This window comes from Aptenodytes patagonicus, chromosome 5 (genome assembly GCF_965638725.1).
Source record: "Aptenodytes patagonicus chromosome 5, bAptPat1.pri.cur, whole genome shotgun sequence".
NCBI classification, from domain to species: Eukaryota; Metazoa; Chordata; class Aves; order Sphenisciformes; family Spheniscidae; genus Aptenodytes; species Aptenodytes patagonicus.
The window spans coordinates 47,189,948-47,216,641 of NC_134953.1; the positions used below are offsets into that span (position 1 = coordinate 47,189,948).

At 38.0% G+C, this 26,694-nt stretch overlaps 1 protein-coding gene across 1 annotated transcript in view; it reads right to left on the minus strand.

Annotated features, from left to right (window-relative positions):
* Positions 1 to 26,694, minus strand: part of HMCN1 (hemicentin 1) — a 209,103-nt gene that overhangs the window by 24,969 nt on the left and 157,440 nt on the right. Inside the window, exons 58-89 of the mRNA XM_076339558.1 lie at positions 24,982 to 25,143; positions 23,804 to 23,917; positions 23,469 to 23,671; positions 23,148 to 23,229; positions 22,886 to 23,017; positions 22,502 to 22,651; positions 20,632 to 20,791; positions 19,890 to 20,014; positions 18,119 to 18,302; positions 17,854 to 17,951; positions 17,185 to 17,463; positions 16,404 to 16,594; positions 15,141 to 15,222; positions 14,211 to 14,347; positions 10,979 to 11,120; positions 9,932 to 10,076; positions 8,912 to 9,039; positions 8,352 to 8,508; positions 8,054 to 8,175; positions 7,687 to 7,851; positions 7,359 to 7,466; positions 6,714 to 6,851; positions 6,428 to 6,562; positions 5,885 to 6,154; positions 5,435 to 5,625; positions 4,843 to 5,056; positions 4,132 to 4,266; positions 3,462 to 3,652; positions 2,662 to 2,743; positions 1,584 to 1,853; positions 872 to 1,042; positions 496 to 666 (exon numbers count right to left, since the gene is read on the minus strand). Coding sequence (XP_076195673.1) covers positions 496 to 666; positions 872 to 1,042; positions 1,584 to 1,853; positions 2,662 to 2,743; positions 3,462 to 3,652; positions 4,132 to 4,266; positions 4,843 to 5,056; positions 5,435 to 5,625; positions 5,885 to 6,154; positions 6,428 to 6,562; positions 6,714 to 6,851; positions 7,359 to 7,466; positions 7,687 to 7,851; positions 8,054 to 8,175; positions 8,352 to 8,508; positions 8,912 to 9,039; positions 9,932 to 10,076; positions 10,979 to 11,120; positions 14,211 to 14,347; positions 15,141 to 15,222; positions 16,404 to 16,594; positions 17,185 to 17,463; positions 17,854 to 17,951; positions 18,119 to 18,302; positions 19,890 to 20,014; positions 20,632 to 20,791; positions 22,502 to 22,651; positions 22,886 to 23,017; positions 23,148 to 23,229; positions 23,469 to 23,671; positions 23,804 to 23,917; positions 24,982 to 25,143 — 5,034 coding nt within the window. The remainder of the gene's footprint in view (positions 1 to 495; positions 667 to 871; positions 1,043 to 1,583; positions 1,854 to 2,661; positions 2,744 to 3,461; positions 3,653 to 4,131; positions 4,267 to 4,842; positions 5,057 to 5,434; positions 5,626 to 5,884; positions 6,155 to 6,427; positions 6,563 to 6,713; positions 6,852 to 7,358; positions 7,467 to 7,686; positions 7,852 to 8,053; positions 8,176 to 8,351; positions 8,509 to 8,911; positions 9,040 to 9,931; positions 10,077 to 10,978; positions 11,121 to 14,210; positions 14,348 to 15,140; positions 15,223 to 16,403; positions 16,595 to 17,184; positions 17,464 to 17,853; positions 17,952 to 18,118; positions 18,303 to 19,889; positions 20,015 to 20,631; positions 20,792 to 22,501; positions 22,652 to 22,885; positions 23,018 to 23,147; positions 23,230 to 23,468; positions 23,672 to 23,803; positions 23,918 to 24,981; positions 25,144 to 26,694) is intronic.

A 26,694-nucleotide genomic window follows, 5' to 3' on the forward strand; every position in this document is an offset into this window, starting at 1 on the left:
AAGACAGGAAGAAAACCTGAACATTCAGCTCATCAGGAGAAAGATGTGGCTGAAAATTAAAATAACAGAGGAAAATATACAGATAATGTCTTAAATTATTAACTATCATGTTTTACATGGCTTTTTAATAGTTGGTGGTTTTGGGGTTTTAATTTATTTTAATTGGCTTTGCAGAATAGGTTTAGAACAGTGAGTTTTACTCTGTGAGAACATGGGTACCAAGTACTGGAAAACATCAAAATACAAAATTAACATGTTTATGGGGGGGGGGAGAAATTGCTGAAAATATTCCTTGCACTTACTTTTGTGACTTCTATTTCCAAGAACTAGTGACACTCAATAAATTACAAGCAATTTTAAAACAAAAAAATGGGAGTTTAATTCTTTCAGAATTTAATATTTTGAAACAAGCTGAGAGAATTCAGGTTTGGAGAAAAAAAGAAACCTATATGGGTAGCCCCTTGTGCAATTAATTTTAAACCACTCTTCTCTTACCTGGGCAAGGCCTAATATTACACATGACTGAATCCACAGCACTGCCATCACAGGGCTTCCCGCCGTGCTGAGTTGGTGGGTTACTGCAGGTTCTGGTTCTGGTCTTGTTACCTTGTCCACAGCTCTTTGAACACTCTTCCCATAGCCCCCACTCTGACCAGTTGCCATCCACTAAGAAACAGAAAACCCCTCAGTTTGAATTAAAAAATATTTTTGCAGTACTTATTGAAATTTCCTCTTCCTTTCCACAAAAGTCAAAATGAATTCCAACTTCTTAGAAAAATTAATCTGTCACGAAGATCCATGGTGATAACGGTTCACTGTTAGGGCACTTAACATAAAGCACATTAAAAGTACCAATTCATTAAAGAAATACCTGGACATGGCTTGTTGCGGCAGCTGCGTATGTCTGTATCAGGCCCCTCACACCTCCTCCCACCATTTGCTGGAAAAGGGTTGTTGCACTGACGGACTCGCTCCTGAACACCTTGACCACAAGTTACGCTGCAAGCTTGCCATTCAAGCCAATCAGAAAACCCACCATGCACTGCAATAGGAAAATGATGCTCTGTTTGTAACGTGCCTGTGCTTATAACTCTCTTAGATTGATACAGCGAAGTGAAAAATACACTCCATAAGCCATACTTGGAAATCCAACCCACTTAATGTCTTCATTACTGCAGAAATACCTTACTACAGTTCAGAGAATACTTCAGCTGCTCTGAAATAGTTATTGCTTATGCTCTTAAATGCTTTTCTTTAGAGGTACAATTAAGTTACGATATATGTTCTGAGGACGGGATCTAGTTCAAGATCCTTTCAGTATTATTTATGTCTCAATCCTTCACACTCATCTGTCTCACACAGCTGGATGAGTGTAACAGAAGGAACAAAGTTACATGAGTAGAAACCCACTGACATCTCATGTCAGGGCTTAGCATGTACCTAATGCATATATGGAAGATAGGATAAAATCTTTTATCTTATCCATAAAATGTGGATAAAATAAAATCTTGATCATATTTATTCACAATTAATGCTGGAATCTACCAGTTTGATAGTCATTATTGTATATTTTGTGCACCTACCCTGGACAGTCAGTGGTACTCTAATAAGAACAGATCCCATTAGATTCCTTGCTACACACTCATATTCAGATGTATCTTCCTTTTGTGCTGAAACTATACGCAAGGAGCCATTAGACAGGACAGTCACTCTCTCATTGCTCACAACTGGATAACCTTGGCGGGACCATTTGATGGTTGGAGGAGGCTCTCCATTTGCCTGGCAGTTCAGCATTGCTGTTGCACCAGCTTCAATAACTGTCTCTACAGGTTCAACAGTAATGACTGGAGGACCTGAAAGAGAAAGGTTTCTTTAGGCAATAGCACATGGTTATTTTTTTTTCATTGTATTGAAAATTAAAGATCTGGTCAGAACGAGGGCAAAAAAACCTTAAGTCAGTTTACTTTGACTAAAATTATTATTGTTGATCTTCCACTGTCAAAACATATGCAAGTTAAAATGACAATGATAGGCTATTTTTAGTATGTAGCAACTTGAGGACCAAAGTTGGGATTGAGGCCTGACTATATGAGCACACGGTCTTCTTTATTGCTAAAATGTTTTGCTTTTCATAAAACCTGCAGGAAGATGCTATTAATCATGTCCAGAGGCAACTGAGACATAAGTAACAGAACCATACTGCTTGAGGCTATAATAGAAAAGGGATGTTCAGAAATTCTACCACTAGTGAAAAAATAATTCTAAAATATTATTTCTGCCAAAAATAAAATATTGTCAGTGAAAGCTGAGATTCATCTCACATAACTTTTTTAATTTAAAAGTTAAGAGCCTAGTTTAATCCAGTTGTATAGGCATCCTCTCTAGTCAACTAAGAGAAACAGGCCCTTTCAGAAGGTGATTCACCCCATTCTAAGTTGGTTTCTAAGATGAGGCTGAATCGCCCTCTATATGCTTCTCTTCTTTGACCTCAATCACTAGCTTATACTAGACTTTTAAATATTAATGATGAAAGATGAGATGAATCTTAACCTACAGTGCAGTGCCCAACCTCCAAAACTTCAATAGGAGCTGCATACACCTATCCAAAGGTAGGTTATTGCTCCAATCTAGTGGCATTAAACTTATCACTTTGAGTCTTACTCTGAAGCGTGAGCGTCAGACTGCGTTCCACCACACCAGCATCATTGGTAGCCACGCACTTGTAGTCACCAGCATCTTCATTCTAAAGAAATGAAAATCAAATAGTCATATAACCTGTCAGCATGTAATGAGGGTTTCAGTTAACAGTACAACTCCTGTAGATGAATTTTCTGCAACACAACGTGGCATGCACTGGATCTTAAGAGGCACCCAGTTAGATTCTAGAGTATCCCAACATTTTGCTTTTATTAACATTAAGCTGATATTGTGAATTATTTTTACTGTTATTATTCCATTTTTTATTTCCTTTACTCTGAGGATCAAGTTTTGGGTTTTTTTATTTATTTGAATGAACTCAAGGGAGCTGCTGTTTTTAAACTCATTTCAAAATGCAGGCATTGGTTTATAGGGATAAAATGGGTCTTGCCATTCATATTAGAAATTTAGACGCTAAGAGGTTTGCACATGGAGAACACAATTGCTTTTCGGCCGACCTGACTGGGTAGAACCCAGGCTCTTTTAAGGTCAAAAGCAAAAGTCCTATTTAATTGGGCATGACCAGGATTTTACACACCAACGATTAGTCCTTCTGACAATTAGAGAGAACGATAGCCCCCCGGGTTTTTTTTTGTCACAATAATTTGAGTCTAATTCTGGTCTGAATTAAACCAACATTTGTTAAAGGTAAAAGCAAAAGTGGATTAAATGTCTAGCCTCACTCTTTCAAAACAATAGGATCTGGAATACCTTTATTAATCAAGTACAATGCAGAAACACATCTTAACAGACCAGTGACTTACTACAGTGCCGTAGATAGCCAGAGAACCATTGTTAAGCTGTCGGATCCTGTTGCTAATCGGAACGCCAACTCCTTTTTTGCTCCACTGGATGGTTGGAGGTGGATCTCCTCTGACTTCACAATTCAACATAGCGTTGCCACCCAAGGGCTCAATTCGGCTAGAGTGGTAATCCCCTTTGAAGACTGGAGGCTCTGAAAAAAACAGTCATGGCAGAGAAATAGCAGAGTCAAAATAAAATGCCCTTAATGACATTGCTGGTAGGGATCATTCATCTCTGACTTTCTGAAGTGTGAATTTCACCCTGTTTTGATTTTTCCTATTTAGCCATAGACAAGGTATCAAATACCAGGGGTGACGGTTTTAACTGAAAAAGGGTAGATTTAGATTAGATATTCGGAAGAAATTCTTTACTGTGAGGGCGGCAAGACACTGGAACAGGTTGCCTGGAGAAGCTGCGAATGCCCCCTCCCTGGAAGTGTTCAAGGCCAGGTTGGACGGGGCTTTGAGCAACCTGATCTAGTGGAAGGTGTTCCTGCCCATGGCAGAGGGGTTGGAACTAGATGATCTTTAAGGTCTCTTCCAACTCAAACCATTCTATGATTCTACTATCAAAACAGATGGCTGTGTGAAACTGTCCAATAGCGACCACAACTACTGTTATTTTACATACCTTTGACATACACAAAACCAAGAGCTTTGATTGAGCCAACTGTGTTTTCTGCTGTGCATACGTAGGTACCAGAGTCATCTTTAGATACTCTTTCAATAACAAGTTCACTGTGTCCATTTACATCATCGTATTGTGCTGAAGAGAGAACACACACTAAAGGGTTACTTCAATGATTTTAAACGTATACATCTCGGTGACTGGTATGTTGTAAGATTGTTTGAATTACAGTGCTATTCAGCAACACAGCTCAATGGCACTGTGCCATTTCATTTCTGAGACACCTCAGAAATGCACAGAAAAGTCACTGCTATGACATTTGCCCACATGCATGTATTCACTTAAGTTGTCCCTTAATTTCGAGCTTTGTGCATCTGCATTCTATGAACTGCTGAGGTTTTCTTCGTATTTAAGAGAAATAGCATTAGTCATTGGATGCTGAGTAAATATCATCAGATACTGAACGTTTTTAATGTGTTACACTATTGGCTACAGAAGAGGAACAATTTCTTAATTACCTTCCTTACAGTTTTGTCTCAGAGACAATTTAATTGCATGATTGCATAATACTGAAGATATTCCCCACACAATTACTGCCTAACAAGTTTGTTCTCTCTAGGTTTTTTTTTCTTCCTTATCCTAAACTAATTGCAATGCTGCATGGGGGAAAACTCCTCTAGAATGGACTGACCACTAAGGCCCAGTGTTACCCACCTGGAATGATGTTATTGTTAAAGGTCCATGTTATTTTGGGTACAGGTATCCCAGTTGCTGTGCAAGTTAACCTGAGCTGTTCTCCTTTCGTCAAAGCTATATCTCCAGGAAGTTCAGTAAAAGCTGGAAGTACATGAACTATCAGGGTGACAGTGTGTGTGTCTTCTCCAGCAGCATTGTTAGCAATACAGGTGTAACTGCCAGAATCTTCAGGCTGAAAGAAAGAATGTTGGGGAAATTTCAACTGTGATATATCCTACGCAACACTACTACTTGTAACGATAAAAGAATCTCAAAAGGTTTGGAACAAGCATTCAGCAGCATTCAAGCTCATCTGAACTCTTTTACTTCCTCTAAATTTGAAAGATGGCCTACACTCCCTTTTTGCCCTTCCTGAGAATTTATCACTACAAATTTTTCACAGATATTTTACTCCTCAGTGGAAAATGAAACATTTATAAAGACTTTGGAACATTAAGAAAGGAAAACAAAATAAAACAAAGACTAATCCAGAAGTGGGTGAAAACAAAGAGAAGCAGGGGCTTAATACTGCCAAACTTGTCAAGTCATAGCTTAGATTTAGGGAACTTACAACAACATTGTCCAAAATGAGGTCTCCATCTGACACAGCCCGGTATTTTCCTGCTATCTCTGTTAACAGCGTATTGTCCTTTTTCCAGTTTATTGTTGGTGCTGGAATCCCATCAGCCACACAGGACAGAACAGCCTGGGAGTCCTCTGTGACTGTGTACTGCGCCTCCGCACTGTGAATCTTGGGTGGAACTGTGAGAATGTTTATTAAAAAGATTTACCTCTATGTATTATCCAAGCACTACTGTAACAGCATACAATACTGGACCAAAGAAAACATTGCCTGGCTCTTCTGTATTGTTTCTTGTCTCCATCAATGACCACCATTAAGCATGCCAGAGAAACGTGTGAAATATTTGTAACAAAGTATAAACTAAGTTAAAGAAATGTAATGTTCCTCCTAAATTCAAGCAACTGGCTGATACTACAACCCAATAAAACTCCCACTTACTGTACACAGTGAGCTCCATGCTACAACTGCTGGACCCTGCCAGGTTTGACGCTATGCACGTGTAACGGCCAGCGTCACCAGGCTGTACAAACACAATCTGCAGCGGACCAGTGCTAAGAATTCTTCTTCTAATGGACTCCGTTATTTGCTGTCCATCTTTATGCCAGCTGATCTCTGGCCCAGGGTAGCCTTCAGCCTCACATTGCAGAGTGACAGATTGATCAACAGGAACAACATATTCCTTGAGGTGGGACTTGATAACAGGAGGAACTGAAAAGAATTAAGAAAATTTTTAAAAGAATTAGATGTTGTGAGAAGCACGGAACGCTTCAGTTCTCAGTGAAAATAATCCTAAAAGCATATTTTAATCCTAAAGTAGACAGACAATTAAAGGGAATAAACCTCCTGGGCTCTATTCAGCTTCACATCAAATAGGAAAGCATTAGGTCCATTTCTATTGCTCAGAATTGTGTTTTGACTAACAGAAAGCATGCACAAATTTCTTGTCTGTAAATCACTACAAGAGTTTAAAAGATGCTTTACCTTGAACTTTCAGTTTGATCTTCCCCAGAGCAGTGCCAGCTGGATTTTGAGCAACACACGTGTAAGTGCCAGCATCTTCAACAGCTGATTTTGCAATCTGTAAACTGCCACTGGGAAGAACCATAAAACTGTTTCCTAAAACAAATATAAGCAAAGTATGACACTTTTTTGTTGCTTTGTGTTCCTTATATGGGTTCCTTAGATATAAGTTTGAATATTCAGAAATGAGAAAATAAGTTTCTGAGTTACAGCAAGTAGGCTGGAGTTACAGGCTTTAAGAGGATACCTGTTGTGATTATATTGATGCCCTCCTTTTGCCATGTTATTATGGGTCGAGGTGTACCCGTTGCTTCACACGGTAGTAGAATGGGATTGTTCACAATGACGTCCAGTGCCCCTGGCTGAGTTTGGATAACTGGTGGTTCTGTGGAATGAAATAAAAAGGAAAATGCTATAGATTTAACCTTCAGAGCTAGAAAATACAGAAGATACTAAAAATCACATAACCTGAGAGTCTGAGAAGGCTGAATTAACAATGGCTGTATTCTGCCATCCTTATGAAGAGCTCAGTGGAAGTGCTCTTAAATATAACAACCATGCTCAGCATGAGTATGGGTATAGAATATGGCCTTACTTCATGCAATTTGCCATTACAGATACATTTTAACTTACCAATAAGCAAAGAAACAAAAATCTTACAAAAATAAAATAGAGCAGCATGGACTGGGGGGCTCTATCCAAGGTACCAGAGTTGTAACATGCATAGTAGTGACTTTGTAAATAATCGGTGCATCCACAAGACAATTCAGCTGAGCAAGACACTACTTGCAATGGTCCACTCTGGCCTCACCATTACTCTGCAGCATATGCATGTATTAAATGGGCAACGTTTACTGACAGAACGCACTTTCTCTTCAGCTTCCCATCTTACCCTGAACGTGAAGAGTGGCATGTCTGTGAGCTGAGCCAGCTGCATTCTGGGCCACACAGGTGTACCGTCCCGCATGTGCTAGCTGAGCAGCAGGTATTTCAACAGCACCTGCAGCAGAGAGTGCATTACAACATACAGCCACTATCCTGTATTCACAGTAAAACTGTCTTACAGCATCCATCTTAAGAGGTCTATATTTTTATTCTAAGAAATTGGAGAGGGGTTGTTTGGAGGATTGTTCGCATTTATTTAATTTATTACTTCTAGAAGTGCACAATTGCACCCTTTCACTGATTTTCTGCAGCTGAGCTTCAGTCACACACAGTACCTGAAGACAGAATTCTGTAGCCATCTCCTCTGGGAAGCAACTTTATGCCATTTTTGGTCCAATGAACTGAGGGGACAGGAACCCCTGACGCGGTGCAGGAAATTACTACTGGCGACAGCTTTGTTACCAAAAGGTCTGTGGCTTCATCTGCTATGGATGGGGGCACTAAAAATGAAGATCAGTGTAAAGGTTACTTGCCCATTTTCATTTTTATGAATTCTTGGAAATAACTTAACTTTCTTGGGACTACCAGAGACTTACAGATATCAGTGTCATAAAAGAATGATATAAAAATCTCATCTCAACATTGGAATGCCCCAAAGAAATTCTGGGTGGCATACACATGTAACAGCAATATCCCGTCTACCTTGAACAGTGAGCTCAACTGCTCTTTCATCTTCTCCTGCATCATTCGACACAGAGCACTCATAGACAGCAGTGTCATCCACAGTGGGAGAAATGATTACTAAGGAACCTGAAGATAGAAGTCTGAACAAAGAAAAGAAGAAAGTAAAAGCCATTGAAATACTTCTTTTCTTCTCAGGTAATCAGACCACTGAATTTGCTGGCTATACAAGATTACATTTAAGCATGACTAGATTTCTAAAGTGCCAAAATCATTCCTGAAAACTTTAAACCTACAGTGAAAAGAAAACATCTCTCACCTGTATGTATTCTGGTTCTGGTCAACACTAAGCAGATGCCCATTCTTTTTCCAGCTAATTGCTGGTCTGGGAATTCCAGTGGTTTCACAGGGCAAAGTGGTCTGCACATTTACAGTAACTGTAATATTTGTATGTCCAGGAGCAATAGTTGGAGGAACTAAGGACAAACAAAGCCTAATTATTCAGAATAATTACATACACATGTACACACACACCCCTCATACCTATATACATAGAGCTGAACTGCCTGAACACATTTACTTGATTTTTATGAAGAGTAACTTGACAGTAGTAAACTTACTAAACATGTAGCATGGGACGTGTCAAGTCTTTCTAGTTCCAGTGCACAAGGAATAAATATTTTCTTTTCATGAACATTTGGGTTGTATTCCTAAGGCCATAAGTTTCTTCCTTTTTTTTTTTTTTTTTTTTTTAATTTTTTTAACCAGAGCAGCTAAAAGGGGCTAAACTTAAAATTGGATCTGCAGAAAAAAAAAATTATGTAACTGGACTTCAGACTTGTAAAAACACATATATTTATCTAAACCCAAAACTTTTACCAAGAACCTGCAGATCAATTCGTTTGCGTTCAGTGCCAGCTGTATTGGTTGCCATACACACATATCTTCCTGTGTCAGTAACATGTGCTGAGTGGATGTGTAGAGATCCATCCTCTAACGTGGAATATCTGAAACAAAGCCAGATATTTTTTTCTACTATACAATCAACAGAACCATAGGCTATCCTGGTAGTGCAGAAGGAAAAGATGACTCAGGATACACAACAAATAGCCTAAACACGTGGTGTCTTAGTTTGGGCACACAGAGTTTTCTCATTTATTGCATTTACTCTGACTTCACTCTTTCCCAGCACAACCATTTTCCAGAGAAGTTATGGAATCTAGCTTACATAGTGATTCCACATAAATGATAATGGATTTGCAGAAAATATCAAAAAGCTCTTTTATGGTTTTTCATTTAACCTTAAAAAACCCTAATTAATGCTTACACATTTTCTTCTTTGAAATATAACTGAATTCTTTAGCATTTGCTCAGTTCTAGAAAATGCCAAACTACTTCCCCTTAAAACAATCAGAAGATAGAAACCATTCACTACAATAAAAGTTGACACTAGAACATGTATAGAAAGTTTTATATATTAGAACCTACAGAGTACACTCAAGTAGATTTTGGTCTGCATGAAATTGCTTGGCTTCATCCCAAAACTCCATATATATATATAAATAAATACAAAGATCTTCCATGTTTACTTTTCAAAATCTTTAATATCAGAAGAATTATTATTACATTTGGTTGTCAAAGTTTTTTGTCCTTCTTAACAACAAAAGGATGAAAACCTTTGGTACTGCTACTTTTCTGTAGAACAACAACTTTGTATTACTGTTTCTATCACCATATTTTTCCACATTTGGGTCTATTCAAGATTATAGTACAAATATTAGTTCTGATCTGTGAAAACAGAACTAATTTACAAGTCATAGCTGTCTAATTAAGCTTTCTGTAATTAACATATTCTTAAAAAAAAAATGAAGAATATTTACGCAGACTTCTGGACAATACCTCGTATTGTTTCCAGTAAAAATAGCCCCATCCTTCCTCCATGTAATTCTCGGGGTTGGGACTCCTTCTGCAACACACTCCAGAACAGCAGAAGCATTTATATGCACAACAGCAGTCTGAGGACTGCTTTGGATTGTAGGAGCCACTGTAAAAGGAAAAATTGCTGGTGATACAAGAAAAAAACTTTATGCTGCAACGATTGAAACTAAACACATGAAAACAGATGCAGTAACAGGTTATCATATAGCTAAAACAATAAAAGAGTTCAGCTTATTTAATTCAGCAAAATAAGGCTGTGGTGATACCCTTGCTTCCTAATTATAAATTAAGGAGAAAAAAGAATTTTAATTGGACCAGTAAGGACAGTCATTGTGGGGGCACAGTGTAATGCAGGTACATACGACTGGGTTGTGAACAGAATAGAAATAGGAAAGAAGTTCCTTATCGTCATCCGAGTGTGAGAATAGAATAGTTTCTCAAACTAGAGGTGAGAAAATAAATAGGTTTAAAATGAAACTCAGGCCTATGGTAGTACAGGACAGGTATCAAGATGCATAGGGCCCTTCAAGCCCTATCTTCCTACTATCTCCTGCTTACAGGTGCAGAGAAGCAGCCACAGTTTTCAAGTAACATGCAAAACTGGTAGCCAGGCCAGCTATGAAACCTAGTACCCCAAGGTGTCAGTCAAATGCTTTTAAGAATTTCTCTAAATTTGTCCAAGAGCATTTCTCAGTCCTGGATCTGGGTGTATCCTGACTGTGTATCAGGACGATGGCTGGATGCAACAGCATCCTCCATTGGTAGAAAGCACAGACAGATGGAGAGGGAACCCTGGTGAGTCCCCAACAGGTCCTTTAGTGTGGGGGACAACTGCAGACTCAGATGATGGCACACGAGGTAGTACACACGGTCCCACAGTTTAGACACAGCCTAAGTGGCCGACACTTGGCTAGAAAGAGACTACTAATGCTTCTTTCTTGCCATTTGAACTCCTGCAGAAATACCATGCAAAGATCAAAATGCACAAGATTGGATCCATGATTTTACCGTGTACTGTCAGCACGAACTCCCTGGTCATTTTTCCTGCGATATTACTTGCCACACACATATAGCTTGCTGTATCACTGAGGTCAGCATTATTGATCTGCAGGTATCGTCCATTGGATAGGATTCGAACTCGAGGAGTTCCCTAAGGGGAAAGAGAGAGAGTTTGACAAATTTAACTTTACCATTGTTCTCTTTATGAAGATAGAACATTCTTTCGTTACAGAGTCATAAAAGCCATGAAAGAAGGCCAAAGATAAACTGGGGACTGAATTCATTCCTGGCTTAGCTTTTTACATCCATGAAAATAATAGGGTAAACAAAGTTTTAAAAACTTATCATTGCTTAATGGTTCTTCCTTGAAATCCCTACTTGGACTTGTGCCCGAATAAGACAGCTTTTTTGGGTTACATAACCAAAGGGCATTTGAGTTTTTATGGAAAGGGGCAGCTAACAGCACATGATGAATTTATTTATTTATTTGAAAATCCATGCGCACTACAGGCAGAAGAAATACAAGTTTCTCTACACTGTTCTTCAAACATCACAGTCTTGATCAGGTGGGAGCCAGCATAAACTTAGCCTACTAAGTTTACTAGCCAGCATTGCTGAATATGAGAATACCACTCTTCTCAGCTCTACAACGACTCTAGAGCACCTGCTAGGTAGCCATTTGAAATAAAAACTTTTTTACCACAACCAGTCTGGATCAGATCTGCACAAATGACTGACAGTAATATCAACTACAAATGTTCAAAAAACTGACTAGATAAAAAACAGTAGAAAAAGAACAGAAACTCAAACTTTTCCAGCATGTGCTACCCACACTTTGGATTAAATTGAAAGCTGACATTCCCATCGGCTCTTTTGGCTAAAAGATCTGAGAATAGCAACTACAACAGATAGGTGAAACTCCTCTGGTTCTGCACTTCTCTGCACTAGCACCCTAGTATGCAGGTCTCATACTAGGCACCAACTCAGCAAGTCTTCCAATGCAGAATAAACAGCAGTGCTGGAGCCTCACAGGGAGATAATTCACCACCAGAGTGGATTATAGACAGTCAGATTTTGGGTAATAACTAGTATTTCCTATTGAGTACGCAGCCTATGCTATAGTTTCTAAACACAGAAGCATATAGATGACAAAAGACAGGCAATGAAGCTATCATTTAATCCTTATGTACTACTCAAGGTATGTCAGAAAACCCATCTTTGAAAAAATACAAATTCAGCAATTCTTTTAGTGTTTAAATAAAGCCAGATTAGGTCAAGATGCTCCTACCTACTTTTCTTAACACTCAACGTGCATTTCCAAATCAATGAAGAGTGCAAGGACTCCAAAGCTGCTAGAGGCTAGATCCTTCTATAGTTCTGCTACCAAAAATGGTGGTGCTACACAATTACATCATTAAGCATACAGAGGTCTAGAGTAGACCTCAAAATCTGCACAGTGGAAGACAACAAAACCAGGAGGAATGACACCCTCCACCATAAGGCTGTTTCACAAAAAGTAGTGATGATATTTAAATTGAAGTAACACTGCAACCTGAAAACCTGACTTTCTCCAATCCTCTCTTGTCACTGTGAAACCTCAATTTTTCCAAGATAAGGAGGATGATATGCCACAGAGCACCTCTCTTTCCACACCCAAGGAGAGCTCTTTCCCAGCTGCTTAGTATTAGTAGGCTATTACATTTCTTTGAGGTTGAGAAAGCAACCAGGCATTCAGGAGGACACTAAAGTTTTCCTGATATCCGGAGTATATATTTATACAAGCTAAGCTGAAGAATGAAAAGGATGGTAGGGAACAGAATAAACCTAAGTCTGCTACTTAAAGTACACATGACAAATTAAGAGTGCCATGTCTGAACTAAATTTATAACTTAAATTTAGTGCTGGAGGAGAGCTAACTCTAGAGCTTGAAATTCTCTTTTCTATTATAAATCAAAAGACAGGGGACTGACTAACCAAGATGCCCTAAGCCCTCACATACTGACATGAATTCATGAGGTAAGAGGAGACAAAAGTTAATTCACAGGTTATCAGCTGAGTACATATGTCTATCATAGTGTTCTTCTATTGCTTTGTTTTCTGGTGAGTATTCGTAACAGTGGCTTCTTTTCACGGTTTATATTCTTTAAGTACTGCTTTTAAAACACAAGCTTGAGGCAAAAAATATTGACAGACTTAACTTCCAAGCCTTGTTCAACTTTGCTTTCATAAAAAAAAAAAAAGAAAATCACTACTCAATTAAAGAATTAACCATTCAGAAGAAGAGTGTTTCTGTTAAACTTGTTTCTAGCTAGTTCTTGTACTATATTCAAGGTAACATTCCCTAGCAGCACTTAGTAAGACATAATCACCCACCATATTCTCACTTCTTCCACTAATATTTCATTCTTCTAACTTTACAATAGAGAGAGTCTGAGGAATGGCATGTCAGAAGGAAAGCAAAGAAGCAGAACTTCAGGTGAAGACTACTGATGGACTACAGTTAAGGGAGAGACAATTCATAAGCTGACTTTGTTTCCTCTTTATTAATGAATAAAGATCAATTGAGGGAAAATTATCAATTAACTCAGTTCAATTAATAACTGAACTTCAATTGTTCAATTGGAAAGCACCTAGTTTCTGAGTGATCCCAAGGAAGAGGATGGAAAGTAAAAAATTCTTTCTGTATAAACCACCCTCATCTTGCTAATTGTCTCTCAACCAGCAAAGACTCAATGCCTTAACACGACACTACATGGAATTCTGAGTGAAAAAGATGCATTTGATACAAAACTGTGGTGATTAGCAACCCATTATTTTTTCTTTTTTTCCAATGTTAAGAATTTTAATTCCTTTCTAAATACTACTAGAATATGAGGATGCATAATATACCCAAAGGAAACATATAGTGTAGTCTTTTCTCAGCTACCTTTCCTGGGAAGCCATTCAGGAGTATACCGAAGGCTTCTAGCATTGTTCAGAGGATCCAGGAGGAGCAAGGGATCCCCCTAAAGGAAAAAAGAACAAGTAACAGCGGGATGGCCACTTCACATGCTTGCTAGCTTCAGGTACTCATTTAGGACTAACTGTATTTGTACTGGGGCTACTCAGCTTCTCTTGAATTCAAGGCACCGTAACTCGGACTGCACTGAAGGGGCAAGTGAGCAGAATAAGAAACCTCAAGCACTGTGTGTAAAATAATAAAGGGAACAAAAGACTAGTACAAATAACTTAACCACTATACCTCTAAAAGTTCTCCATTTTTAAGCCATGAGATTGTTGGAGGTGGCACAGCATCTGACTTGCATTCCAGTATAACTTGTCTGTTCTGCAACACGATGAGGTCTTGTGGATCACTGGTACCAGCAATGTTAGGAGGAACTGTTACAAAAATTAAGAAAAAAATAAACACCACACATATGAGCTACCATTAAAATTATTAATTGAAAATTTCCAATGTATTTCTTAATTTTAAAATAAATGCAAAGCTGCAGTATCACTAATTAGTTCTATTTTTCAATACCTGTGTTAAATATATCACATTTGTACTGGTGAACTTGTTTCTTAAGTCACACACTGAAAACTACTGTGACAGAAATTAAAGTCCATTCTCAGTGAAGTACCAGCATTTAAGCCAGACAGAGCAGAGATCACCGAAGTTCCATAAACCGTTCATCAATAAACATGGGAGCTATAATCTTCAAGAAGAAACCCAAGGCATACTGTAGAACTGCAGAAATCCCATTTATACTTCCTTTACTGTCATTACATTTTACGTATTCATTTCTAAATACATTTCTTACCTTTTTCTACTGAAAAACTAAGATGATCATAGATATCAGTATACTTCACATCCTTTTTCAGTAAGCACAATAAACTCAGTCCAACTGAATATTGATATCTATAACCTTCCTAGGTATTCAAAATGTAAGACTTGGAATTATAACAGAAATCAGTTGCATCAGGTGGAACTTTCCCTTTTAATTGTGTATCATGTTCAGAGTAGTTACCCTTATTCAGAAATGTTAATTATCATCATATGGTGTAATATCACTTTCTCAAAACACATAATATTTCTTCTTTAGTAACATGTAACTTGTTAAATGAGATACTGATACATACCTTAGTAGTTTACAGTTTGAAGGAATATTTTTTTTTCCTAAATTAAACTTACCATGCACTCTTACTAAATATTCCTTATCATCATCTCCTGCTGGGCTAGATGCCAAACACGTGTATCTTCCTGTGTCCTCCACCTAGAAACACACGAACAACTTCAGCAGAAACCTCAGAATATGGGAACAATTCATAAAAACTGTGAAATGTAAAATTGACAGCAACATATAACAGGCAGCACTTAAACACAAACACAATAAATAAGGAGTGCCTGAAAATAAATTAATGAAGTTCTTGAAAACTTCATTTTACCATGGTAGGATTGTACAGAGATGGCTTAGGAGTTGCAGGACCCCATAAAATCTCTCTGGATAATGTGTCTCCAGCAAGAACCCTTCTCTTTGTGATGCTTTTTGCAACAGGTAATCAATAAAGATGGAACTGGCTATAGGTACCCATCTAAGCAAGGGTCAGTTCTGGGTACTAAGGAAATCTTTTTGTGCACAGATGCTCATTAATACCTTTATGCTTTTTCCTTCCTGTAAACTCTTCATTGTAAAGACAAGAAGCATTTGCTTTACAAACAAAACGATCAGCAATCAGACCCGAGCCCTGTCCCACTTCTGTTTGGTGAACTTCAGTCTGGCTGTCCATAGCTGAATACAGCCTTAGTTTATTGGTGCAGGTTTTTAAAGGTTATTTTTCCCTAGACTCTTTTATCGTGTGAATTCATCTGAAAGTCTTTCTATTGTCTTTGTTTATTTTTTTCTTAACTTGCACACAGATGACTGCAAATGCAGCTTTTCTCTGTAACCTATGGCTTAGACATGTGAGAAACAAATGGATATTAGGAAAATCCGAGCTAACGGAAAGAGAACAGCTGAGGAGGAACTATAAAACACAAGAAAAGCAAGAGATAGTAACAAGAGTTAAATAGGTAGGAAACGAACATGAACAGATTACACAGTCTGAAACGAGAAATAACCCCAGAAAAAGATGAGTTCCTAGCATTGATTGTTCTGCTTTGTAACAAGAAGCACCAATAAATAAAAAAATTACAGAACTTTGAAATGAACTGAAAGTAATAATGCTCAGAAGAGACAGAAGTGCTTGGGCACTCTCAACCTGTAATACTACTGCTTTTTCTGTATGGGAAACTCCAGGGCAAGGCTTGAAAAATATATTCTCCAACCGCAAATGCAGGTGGATGATTTTATAGAGGCTTTTTAGGACATCTCTTAGGATGGTCCTAATAGCAGGCAGTTCTGCGCAGTCCTCTAGGGTTTGCAAAACTGAGCCTATTTTGAAACAAATACTTTACCTGAGCACTGGTTATTCGAAGGACTTCTCTTAGGACATGAACATTATCATTCTGCAGAAGCGGGCGCCCATCCTTCATCCATGAGATTTTGGGGACTGGAATGCCAGAAGAGATGCAGAGAAGTTCAAGAGGGTTGTTAATGACGACAGAGAGCTCTTCTGGTTGATCTGAGCCATTGATGTGAGGCGGCTCTGTGGAAGGAAAAACATTTGTATTCTTTATTGATTTAAAAAGCCTATAAAACTTGATACCACCGCCTTGTGGTTAGAATTTGTAGAATTAGTCTACATTAGTATTATATCTGACTGTGTCATGAACTCACTGAGTATCTCACTTAATTTCCATCTGCCTCTGTCTACTAATTTGCGTATTTTATGAGTTGCAATTATTAGTTAGAAAATATTTTCATAATCCCAGGTAAAATATATAATATCAGTGAATATATTTATTAGCCCTTTAGCTGTTGTACCTTCAGCTGTGCTATCATCTTGTCAAGCTTCTACTAACCAAAGTTATTCATTTAAACCAAATTACTTTGTAAATTAGTTTACTATTAATTATAGCATATTTCACTACTTGGGAAACGTTGGGAAAAAATATATACTATATTATACATTCGCACATCTTTAGGTATCTTCCATTTCCTTATTTCTCTCATTTATCACAGTAAATGTTTCTTGAAAATACTCCTTATCCCCCCCCCGAGATTTTTTTAATTGTTGCCCTGAGTAGATACTCATTTACTGCTCGCATTTTGTTCAACTGAAAGGTTAACACTTACCCAGCACTTTTAGGGAAAAGTGTTTGCTGGTATCTCCAGCTTCATTGGATGCTACACAAGTGTATTTGCCTGTGTCACCAATCTCTGCTTTTACAAAATGAAGGACCATTCCTTGGTTACTTGTCATCAGGTGAGCTCCAAGGCTTAAAGGATGTCTGTTTTTAAACCAGGACATAGTGGGGGCAGGAGTGCCATCAGTAAGACACTTCATCGAAGCTGAACTGCCTTTTACTACAGTCACATCCTCTGTTCCTCCTGCGTTATCCAAGCTTGGTGGAACTGCCGAGAAACAAAGATCTGATTCATACAGAGTACAAGCCAGATGTTAATTCTGAATACAAAAAGTTGGGATGCAGCTACCCTTTTGCATTTCCTCACTTACATTCATGTTTAGCACGTGTTAAAATTCACTTAGAAATTATATATTATTATTATTCCTAAAAAACCTGTGACACCTTATGGGTGCCAATTCAAGTAAGGACTCTTCTAGGGTTAAAACACTTCCCATTAAAAAAAAAAAAAACACCTTGAAAAGTTAATGTCTCCCTAATGATTACCTATATAAGATATACTTGTGGTTGTCTGCAACTTTGTGTTGGTGAGAAAGAAAACTGAATATTAGGTTTAAGAAATAATACCCTTTACATAAAGCATTTCAGAGAAACTCACCAAAAACTTGAAGGTTGTAATGTTTGTTGTCTACTCCAGCCCTGTTAGATGCTACACAAGTGTACACACCAGTATCAGATATCTGCACTCGGGCAAGTCTAAAGAGAAAATCATTTTAAGCAAGCTGTAAATGGAATACGTTATCTTTATTATGGCATGGTTTGGATCAAATTTTATTCTTGCTTTCAAAAGTACTAGCGAAATTATGCTGATATAGCAAAAAGAGAACAGAAAACACAGCTAGTTAAAATAGATGAAAACCAACCTGAGAATGTGCCCAGCTGACAGCAACCTGATTTGGGAGGAGACAGACAGAGGAAGGCCATTCTTTAGCCAGTTTATCTGTGGTGGTGGGGTTCCAGTAGCAGTACATTCAATATTTAGGGAGGTGTCCAAAAGGGCAGTGAGGTCCTCTGGTTCATCTTTATTATTAGCTATTGTTGGAGGAACTACATTTTGTAAATGTTGAAAAGGAAGATATTAAAACCGGCTCTTAAAATCATTCCACATGTGTTACCTTGCAGGAAATCCTGCACCTAATGCCCCACAGGCAATTCAATAACAAGATCCCCATTTTTTTAAAGAGTAAATCCTCTAACAGTAACATTGAGCACTAATAAATTTTCCATTTACATATTTAAAATCAGATGCACTTTAGAATGATAGTAGAACTATCTCTTTGATTTGTCAGGCTGCGGCAAACAAGAGGGAGCTCAGAGCCTGAAGCTCATGGGGAGAGAATGACAATGCAGGAAGGAACAAGTGGTGAAGCCTTAGAGGGGATGGGCTAAACCACTTAAGGGCCAGATGCGACTTGGCAGTTTGCTGTCACTCAAACTTACCTCCTTAAATAAATCTTAAATTAAGTGAAAGCTAGAATCATACTGGAGGGAAGTTAGTTTATTAACTTCTAGATGTATATGCTGACTTAATTTTTAAACATAGAAAATTTCAGAATGCCTAGTTAAGTATTCTGGCTGATTATTCTAACAGAACTGCTTTTGGGGCTTTTTGGTTTTATAGGTTAGTTTGAAAACCTTGGTCTTGAGGGCAAGAGGGGACTCACTATGTAAAGAAGGCTCAGCCACATGCCACTCCAAGCTCTGGCTGACTTAAGATCCCATCACACACCATGACAGTTGCATAGATAAGACCATTTAAGTTGGTTATTGCTTGAACCTCAACCAATACAAACTGATCAAAAAAGTCTCCGCTGTTGTGTAGTGCCATTCTGTCCCAAAAAGATGTCATGTGGTCATTCAGTATTGTTATTTATTATATCAAAGGTCATCTCTTGTTACTCTGCTCATTGCTTGTATTCCAATTGATTGAGTCTCTGTATAACTGGGACAGACACTTACACCACTGTGAAACGCTGCCCTATGCAGAACTCTTCACTCTTTTACACTAGTCATTGTACTTCATGAGCACATTTTTCACAAATTAAAATGTCCACCCTCTATACTGCTTAAGAAGAGTTATGCTCACTATCTTATATGACATACTATCTTTAGTATTTTGACATACTATCGTATGTCAAATTGTGCAAGAGAAGAATTTAATCCAAAACTCTATCATTTTTCTTTTAAACTCTAAATAAACTATTTCTCAGGGGAGGGGAGACTTTTAACTATTAGTTCCCTAGCATACTACTCTGGTTTTAGCTGATGTACTTTGATTTGAATTAGTGAAGATAAACAATACAACAAAAAAGCAGTATCATAGTAAATCAGACCCAAGTGTATCTTTCTCTACAAGAAAAAAAAAATCACCATAAGCAGAACTCCTCTATTATGAAATACACAAAAGGAATTAATTTGTTTATCCCAAAACATATTTAACAGTGATTTCAATCATTTTGTCATTGACAGAACATCCTGTGTAATATACTGTGATATCTACAGTACATGAAATTGGAAACACATGCATGTAGTATTACACTGAAGACAGGCATTCATTTCTTGGCCCTCTCTTGGGAGTGCTTACAAAGATACGATTATGGACCAGATTTCAGTTTTATGTCTGTGAAAACTCACCATATACATTCAAGTTGAAAATTCGGTCTTCCTCTCCTGCAGGATTAGTAGCCACACAAGTGTATTTTCCTGTATCAGAACTGAGAGCTCTGAAAATGTTTAATGTGCTGCCATCTGGAGTTACTCTACAAGGAAGGTCATAAATCACAGTGGGTTTGTTTACTTATTCCTATGACCTGGCAAATAAACAGTCAGTTTTGTACATTTAAATCAACTACCTCTATCCTCTTGGGAATTCAGTGAGAGAACCATTGTTTTTTGCAAAATATTGTTATTAGAGATAGGCTAGGAAGTTTTTCCTAGAGATGTCCTGTTTAACCTTGTATTAGGATTCAATTCCAATCAGGCTTTTGAAGAACCCATAATGAAAAGCATCAAGAGTAAAATATTTCCATGCCTCAGATCTTTCCCCTCCAAAGGAAATTAATGGAACTTATTGACCTTAATAAACTTTAGTGAACCTGATGACTTTTAATGGAACTTATTAACTGAGAAAGGAATAGCTATCATATACTTACCTCTGTACAAAAAAAAAAAAGATTAAAAAAATCAAAGTAGTAACAAAGTATACTAGATTTAGAGAAGCTAAAGACAGAGGTGATGTTCTTAACCTGGCTAAGCTAAGACTCAGGCCCTCTTTACACTCCCTCCTTAGGGCCTTCTTTCATGCTCCCTCTTTAGGGCCCCCTGAGGTTTAAAATTATACAAGAAGAGAATGCAGTGTCTGATTATTTTTGCTTGCCTTATTCTTTGTAAATCGTCACTGGCAACTGTTTTTCCATCTTTAAGCCATTGCATAACAGGCATGGGCACTCCATTGGCATTGCAGACAAGCTGGATGTTTTCTCCTAGGAGGACGCTGACCTCACTAGGCATTTCAGAGCCAACAATATTAGGAGGAACTGGAAATGCATGATGGAGGGAAGAGAAGATTCATCAGCAAGAAACATAATCTAAACTACAAAAAGTTACACTGCAGTAACTCATGAGTACTAGCATTTATTGCAGTACCTCCATTCAAATCTAGTTTAGAAAGTATATGATTATATTGTTTCTAGAGGGGGTTCTGCGAAGATAAATTCAAAGCCATGTTCCTTAAAACAGCTAATTTACAAAATTATAAAAAAACATGTATCTTTGCCATTATATTTAGTATCTAGTTATCTGCTCAAACAATGCTAACATGTACAATATTATGACAAAATCCCATTTCAGTAAACATTACAATGCACTGTAACAATTACATGCCTGTTTAACTCTTGAGCATGTGCTTACTGCACAGTCAAATGCTCTATTGCATCAAGACCATCATATTCCTGTTAACAGACACACACTTACTCCATCCTAACCAGTAGCCATTTTTAGCCTGTTCTCCTAAAGAACAAGGATGACAGTCATGCTATCCATCAAGTCAAGACTGTCAGTCCCACTAGTAAGTTTTGAGCATTTCAAGCAATTTCAGTCACATTTGATCAAACGAGCAGCTTGATATTCAATTCCTAAACTTGGGGAAAAACTGGCAGGCAGGCAGGGGGACACAGAAAAAACAGCACTCCGAAAGAACAAGCACTATGACAAACAGTTCCTAGTTTTGTTTGGACTGCTGATGGCCAGCTATCACACATGGGTGTGTCAGCACACTCAGGTTACAGCTGATGCTGCCTCTTCTTCCTCAACCAGCAACTGCCAGCATGGGAAGGGACGATGGCAGAAAGCCGGAGATGCTATACAACAGGCATGTTATTGGACACGGGAGGGAACTAGTGCAATTAATGGGGATGAGTCATTAGGAACAGAGGAAAATAAAGATACTTGCAGCATAAGGGTGACGTGCAGCGAGGCAGGAGACAATTCCGAATTGTCCACTTGTCTACAGGTTTGTGTTATTTCAGTGTCTCTAGTACAGACACAGTGTCATACTCAACCAATTATTAACCAGTTCTGCTCACTGTACTCTCATGCCTTACCTTGAATGGAAAGCACATAACTTTTCTGAGCTTTTCGCTCTATATTTGAGGCAATACAAGTGTAGGTCCCACTGTCTAGAAGCTGAGAGCAAGCAATTAATGGGGATGAGTCATTAGGAACAGAGGAAAATAAAGATACTTGCAGCATAAGGGTGACGTGCAGCGAGGCAGGAGACAATTCCATAACAAATAAAAGTTTCTCATTTGAGTGGGGAAAAAAAATTCATAAGGAAATTCTGCCAGTATTTTTTTTTGCTGTCTCCTCCTATTTGCTATGGCAAAAAAGGCAACCGGTATCACCGCTTCTGAATCCATGTGTGGTGCTCCACACACAATCAACCAATGTAGCTTCAGTGTTCAGCAGGAGGAAGGATGCGATCAGCAGCAATCACACACAGCCTTCCCAACTGCTTTCAAGTTCTCCTACAATCAGAGGTTAAGAATATTCTTTTTCATGCAAATTTCTGACTAACAGTATATAAGCCTCTAATCATTTTTTCCTCACTGGTTGCAGACGATAGAAATAATGGTCTGAATTCTCCACTTTTCTACAGGTTTGTGTTATTTCACTGTCTCTAGTACCGACACAGTGTCATACTCAACCAATTATTAACCAGTTCTGCTCACTGTACTCTCATGCCTTACCTTGAATGGAAAGCACATAACTTTTCTGAGCTTTCCCCTCTATATTTGAGGCAATACAAGTGTAGGTCCCACTGTCTAGAAGCTGAGAGCGAGCAATCTGAAGCTTGCTTCCACCAGATAAAATATGAACTTCAAGAGAATTGGAGTTTTCTGAAAATATGTAAACAAGTAGTCATTCCAAATGAGGCCAGAGAGAGCAAACTCATCTTGAGAAATTTTTCCATCAAAATTTCAAAACAAAACAGAACAAAGATTCCAATCAGTTAACATAAGAGTCTGTCTAGAGACAGATGAAGAAGAAACAAAAAACAGACAGCAAATAGCACAGTGGTGCCCCAAAGGGGGGGAAAAAAAAAAGCGGAAGAGAGCGTGAGAGAATGTTACCTATTGGTTTTCCATTCTTAAGCCACACTAATGTTGGTGGAGGAATTCCAGTAGCATCACACACAAAGGTAACTGGATTACTGATAGTTTCATTGACTGACTCTTGTTCAGAGCCTTCTATATTTGGTGGCACTATAAATTGAATGGAAGCAATAAGAATGGTTTGGTTACCAAATATTTTTGTAAACTGATTTTGAATTGTCTACTCTACAATGTCAATGGTATTATAATAACTACTTCAGATCACGCAGAGTATGCTCACCATAAACATTAAGATGGAAATTTTTATCATCTCGCCCTGCAATATTTATGGCTTTGCACACATATTGGCCCGTGTCAGAAACCTAAAATAAAAATAAATTTAAAAAAAAAAAACTTACTATGGAGTCTTATTTTAATGCTACAGTTCAAAGATATTAACAGCCTTTGCCTCTGCCAACTCAAGGTCCTTTTGGCAGAATGAAAGGCCTCCAGCAAATAAATCTCCTACATACAGCTAGCAGAATACACCAATAAAGAGCAAAATAATTGCTTAACAGTAGCAGAGTAGTGGCAGATGCAGCATCCCACAAGCCTGGCCTACCTCTGCACCCTTGATTTGTAACGTTTGCCCATCTGCCAAGATCTCCACATTTGCAGACTCTGAAATTATGCGCCTGTTCTTGTACCAGGTGATGACTGGTGGTGGAATAGCATTTGATTCACATTCTAACATCACTGGGGTGCCCACTCTCACGTTCAGCACTGTCAGTGAGGTTCCACTGTGGTCTTTGATGCTTGGGGGCACTGTAGAAGAAGCTCAGAGTTATTTCTGCCTTTGTTTTGTGAGAGGACAGAAAATAACCTAATAAAAATAAATATTAAGTACTGCATTTTCAAAGCAATAGATATTATTTCAGAAGATAGTAAAAAACAAACCAAGAACAGTTAGGAAACTCTTCTTCTGACTTTCCCCAGCTTGGTTTCTAGCAATACAAGTATATTCACCATCATCTGGTAGTTTGGCTCGGGGAATCTGCAGAGTACGAGCACCTGAAGTAAAAAGAGAAGGCTTGAGATTTATTCTGTGGTTATTGTATCAATCTCAAATGCTATTTTAAAATTGCAGGTCCAGATTGAGCACAGGAACTAAATTAACCTCAGATTCAAAAAAGCACTACATTGCCATTGCTTTTTGAATTTCATTAATCCTTCAAAAAAAAAAAAAAAACAGCCAAGAGAACTGAAATTTTAGGGTAAATTTCATTAGTGCTGTTAATAAGTTTGGACCACAAATACTCCTTTTACACCTGTTTCTTTCGTAGCTGCTAACTTCTGTCTCCTGACATAACTATGCCCTTTCCACTTAACTCTGTCACTATCCCATTCTTTATTCCACAGTCTCACCTGTCTCCATTCCTGAAGCTACTTACTGCCTGTGCCTACATTACAAATCTGTGCAGGTGCTTCTACTGCCATTAAGCAATTTCCATGTCTATGCTTTAGTCTATGATGTAACACAGCCCCCAGTCACATAATACCAGCAAGACAGGAATGAGCACCACAGCAAGTGATCTGCACTTGATACCCTGGGCTGGAGATGCAGCAGGAGCAGAAATGACACAGAGACTCAGGGACCTTATTTAGTGAGGAGCTTCAAATGGTTAAGACGACCTTCAAATACAAGTATTTCTTCCTGAGAGTTCAGCAGGGTTAATCCAGTTTCCCACTGAAGTCAATGGGAAGGTTTTTACTTTTTGTCATCTAAGCCAGCAGAATTTATCTTAGCCTCCGTCACAATTTCTGATCATTTCTTTGAAATGTGTCAAAGTGACTCAGCTTTAATGTATACCTGTATCAGAGCACCTCTGTTATGTGACTTGCCCTCTAGTCTTTTCCACATAGTTTATTTCAGTGCTTTCAGTGTAAGCTAGTTTTCTTTAAAAGTGAACTCACCCAACAGCCAAGAAATTATTAAACACAGTAGGCCAAGTGTCTTGTCTACTCACTGGAGCAATACTAAGAATATACTGGCTTCATAAATAATGGCCATCACCCTTATGAAGACAAAACAGAAGTTGAGTCCAAAGGCTGTAGAAATAGCTGAGATTCCTCACCAGGCACAATAAAAGTGTTGGTATTTGAACTGATAGGTTTTCCATTCTTGAGCCAGCTGAGATCAGGAGGTGGGAAGCCAGTGACCTCACAAGTCAGAGAGATGAAATTATTCACCACCACAGTCAAATTCTCAGGATTAGTACCAACAACACTTGGAGGAACTGTGGAGAGAAATACGTTAATAATATCTATCATAGCACCAGCAGACAATATTCCACAAGATCCTGATTTACTAAAATAAAGCTGAATTGCTGAGTTTTGCCAAAAGGTCAGGTTGCAAAAATCTTTCACATCCTATGAATGGATCCGCTGCTTTTTGGATGTATCTGGAAATATGACTGAAGCCAATCTAATGGTCAATTCCTGTTCCTGTAACTCACAAAAATTTAAATGATTTTATCTGCAGTCCTTCTGTGCTTGAGATTTGGGAAGGCTAATTAACCTATAAGAGATCCTGCAGTTCCCAACTAATGCACTATCAATTTTAAAATGCTGTACTCATAGGACACTTGCTATGTAAGGCAGGACAGATTAAATTTACCTTGTCAGGATATGTAGGGTGACTAAGTAGAATTTCTTCCTGATATTGTATTACTCCTACTCTTTCTGAAACAGTCCATTTTTTCATTATAGAGAACCAAAAAATGATTCGTTCTCATACAGTTCAGAGTTCTTTTGTTAACCAGACAAACCTGTTTTTTAATAGTGAGGCTAAGCAGTTTAAAATTCTGGCACGCAAGCATTGCTCTAAGGGGTGAATTTTTAAGCTTACAAGTCCCAGTACTTTTAAATACAAGAATATTTTGACATTTGTCCTTTCTACAAGAACTATTTAAAATGAAATAACTGCAAATCTCTTCCTTTTAATAAACCCCAAGTTTTAGTTTCCATGTTTTTGCAGTGTGGATATATAAAACACTTAAGAGGAAAGCAAAAGCATGTTCTTGGCTCTGTTGGGTGGAAAAATTATTCCAAAGAACACATGGAATCCTCTTCTTCAAAGACAGAAACATTAAAGTATTTTGGACCATATCCAGCAGAAATACTCCAGCTGCTTTCTGTCACTTGAATGACACAAAACAGTCATTAAGCCAAGTTTATTGCTCCTCTGTGGCACTGCAGAAACAAGAGGAGTCAATGTAAATGGGTGAATTCAGTCCATGTTTTTCAACTTGGAATAACTGAAGGTTATTTCCCTGATAATGAGCATAAAATGGTTCACTAGAATAAATGGAGAATTCTGATCTGATGAAATTTTATAGTTATTTATATTTATTTACTTTCACAGTTACTTTCCCACAGATGTGATTATTGGCAGTGCAAGACAGCGGGCAATTAAATATACAGGGCCAAATCTAAGCTATCTTTTAATGAATTTTGCTTAAACTATATAAATGGGACATTTCAAATTCTGCAGCCTTCATGTCGCGTGCAAACCACTCACAAATGTACCACAGGTAACCTGGATACAGATGCAGTAAGGGGCTCAATTTTAGTATTCAGTGTGAAAATTACCTATTTATTATATATTAAGGTTAGAGGTTGAGATTTTAAAACTGGATGCTTATTTTCAATGTTGTAGAAGGTTTTATTTTAGTTTTATTACACCTTTGAGATAAGAAGTGAATTTTTTTAACTTATTAAAAAGCATCATCTTTAACATTTTATTTAAATTTATGAAAGCAGTTCGATTAGAAACATACAAAAATGCT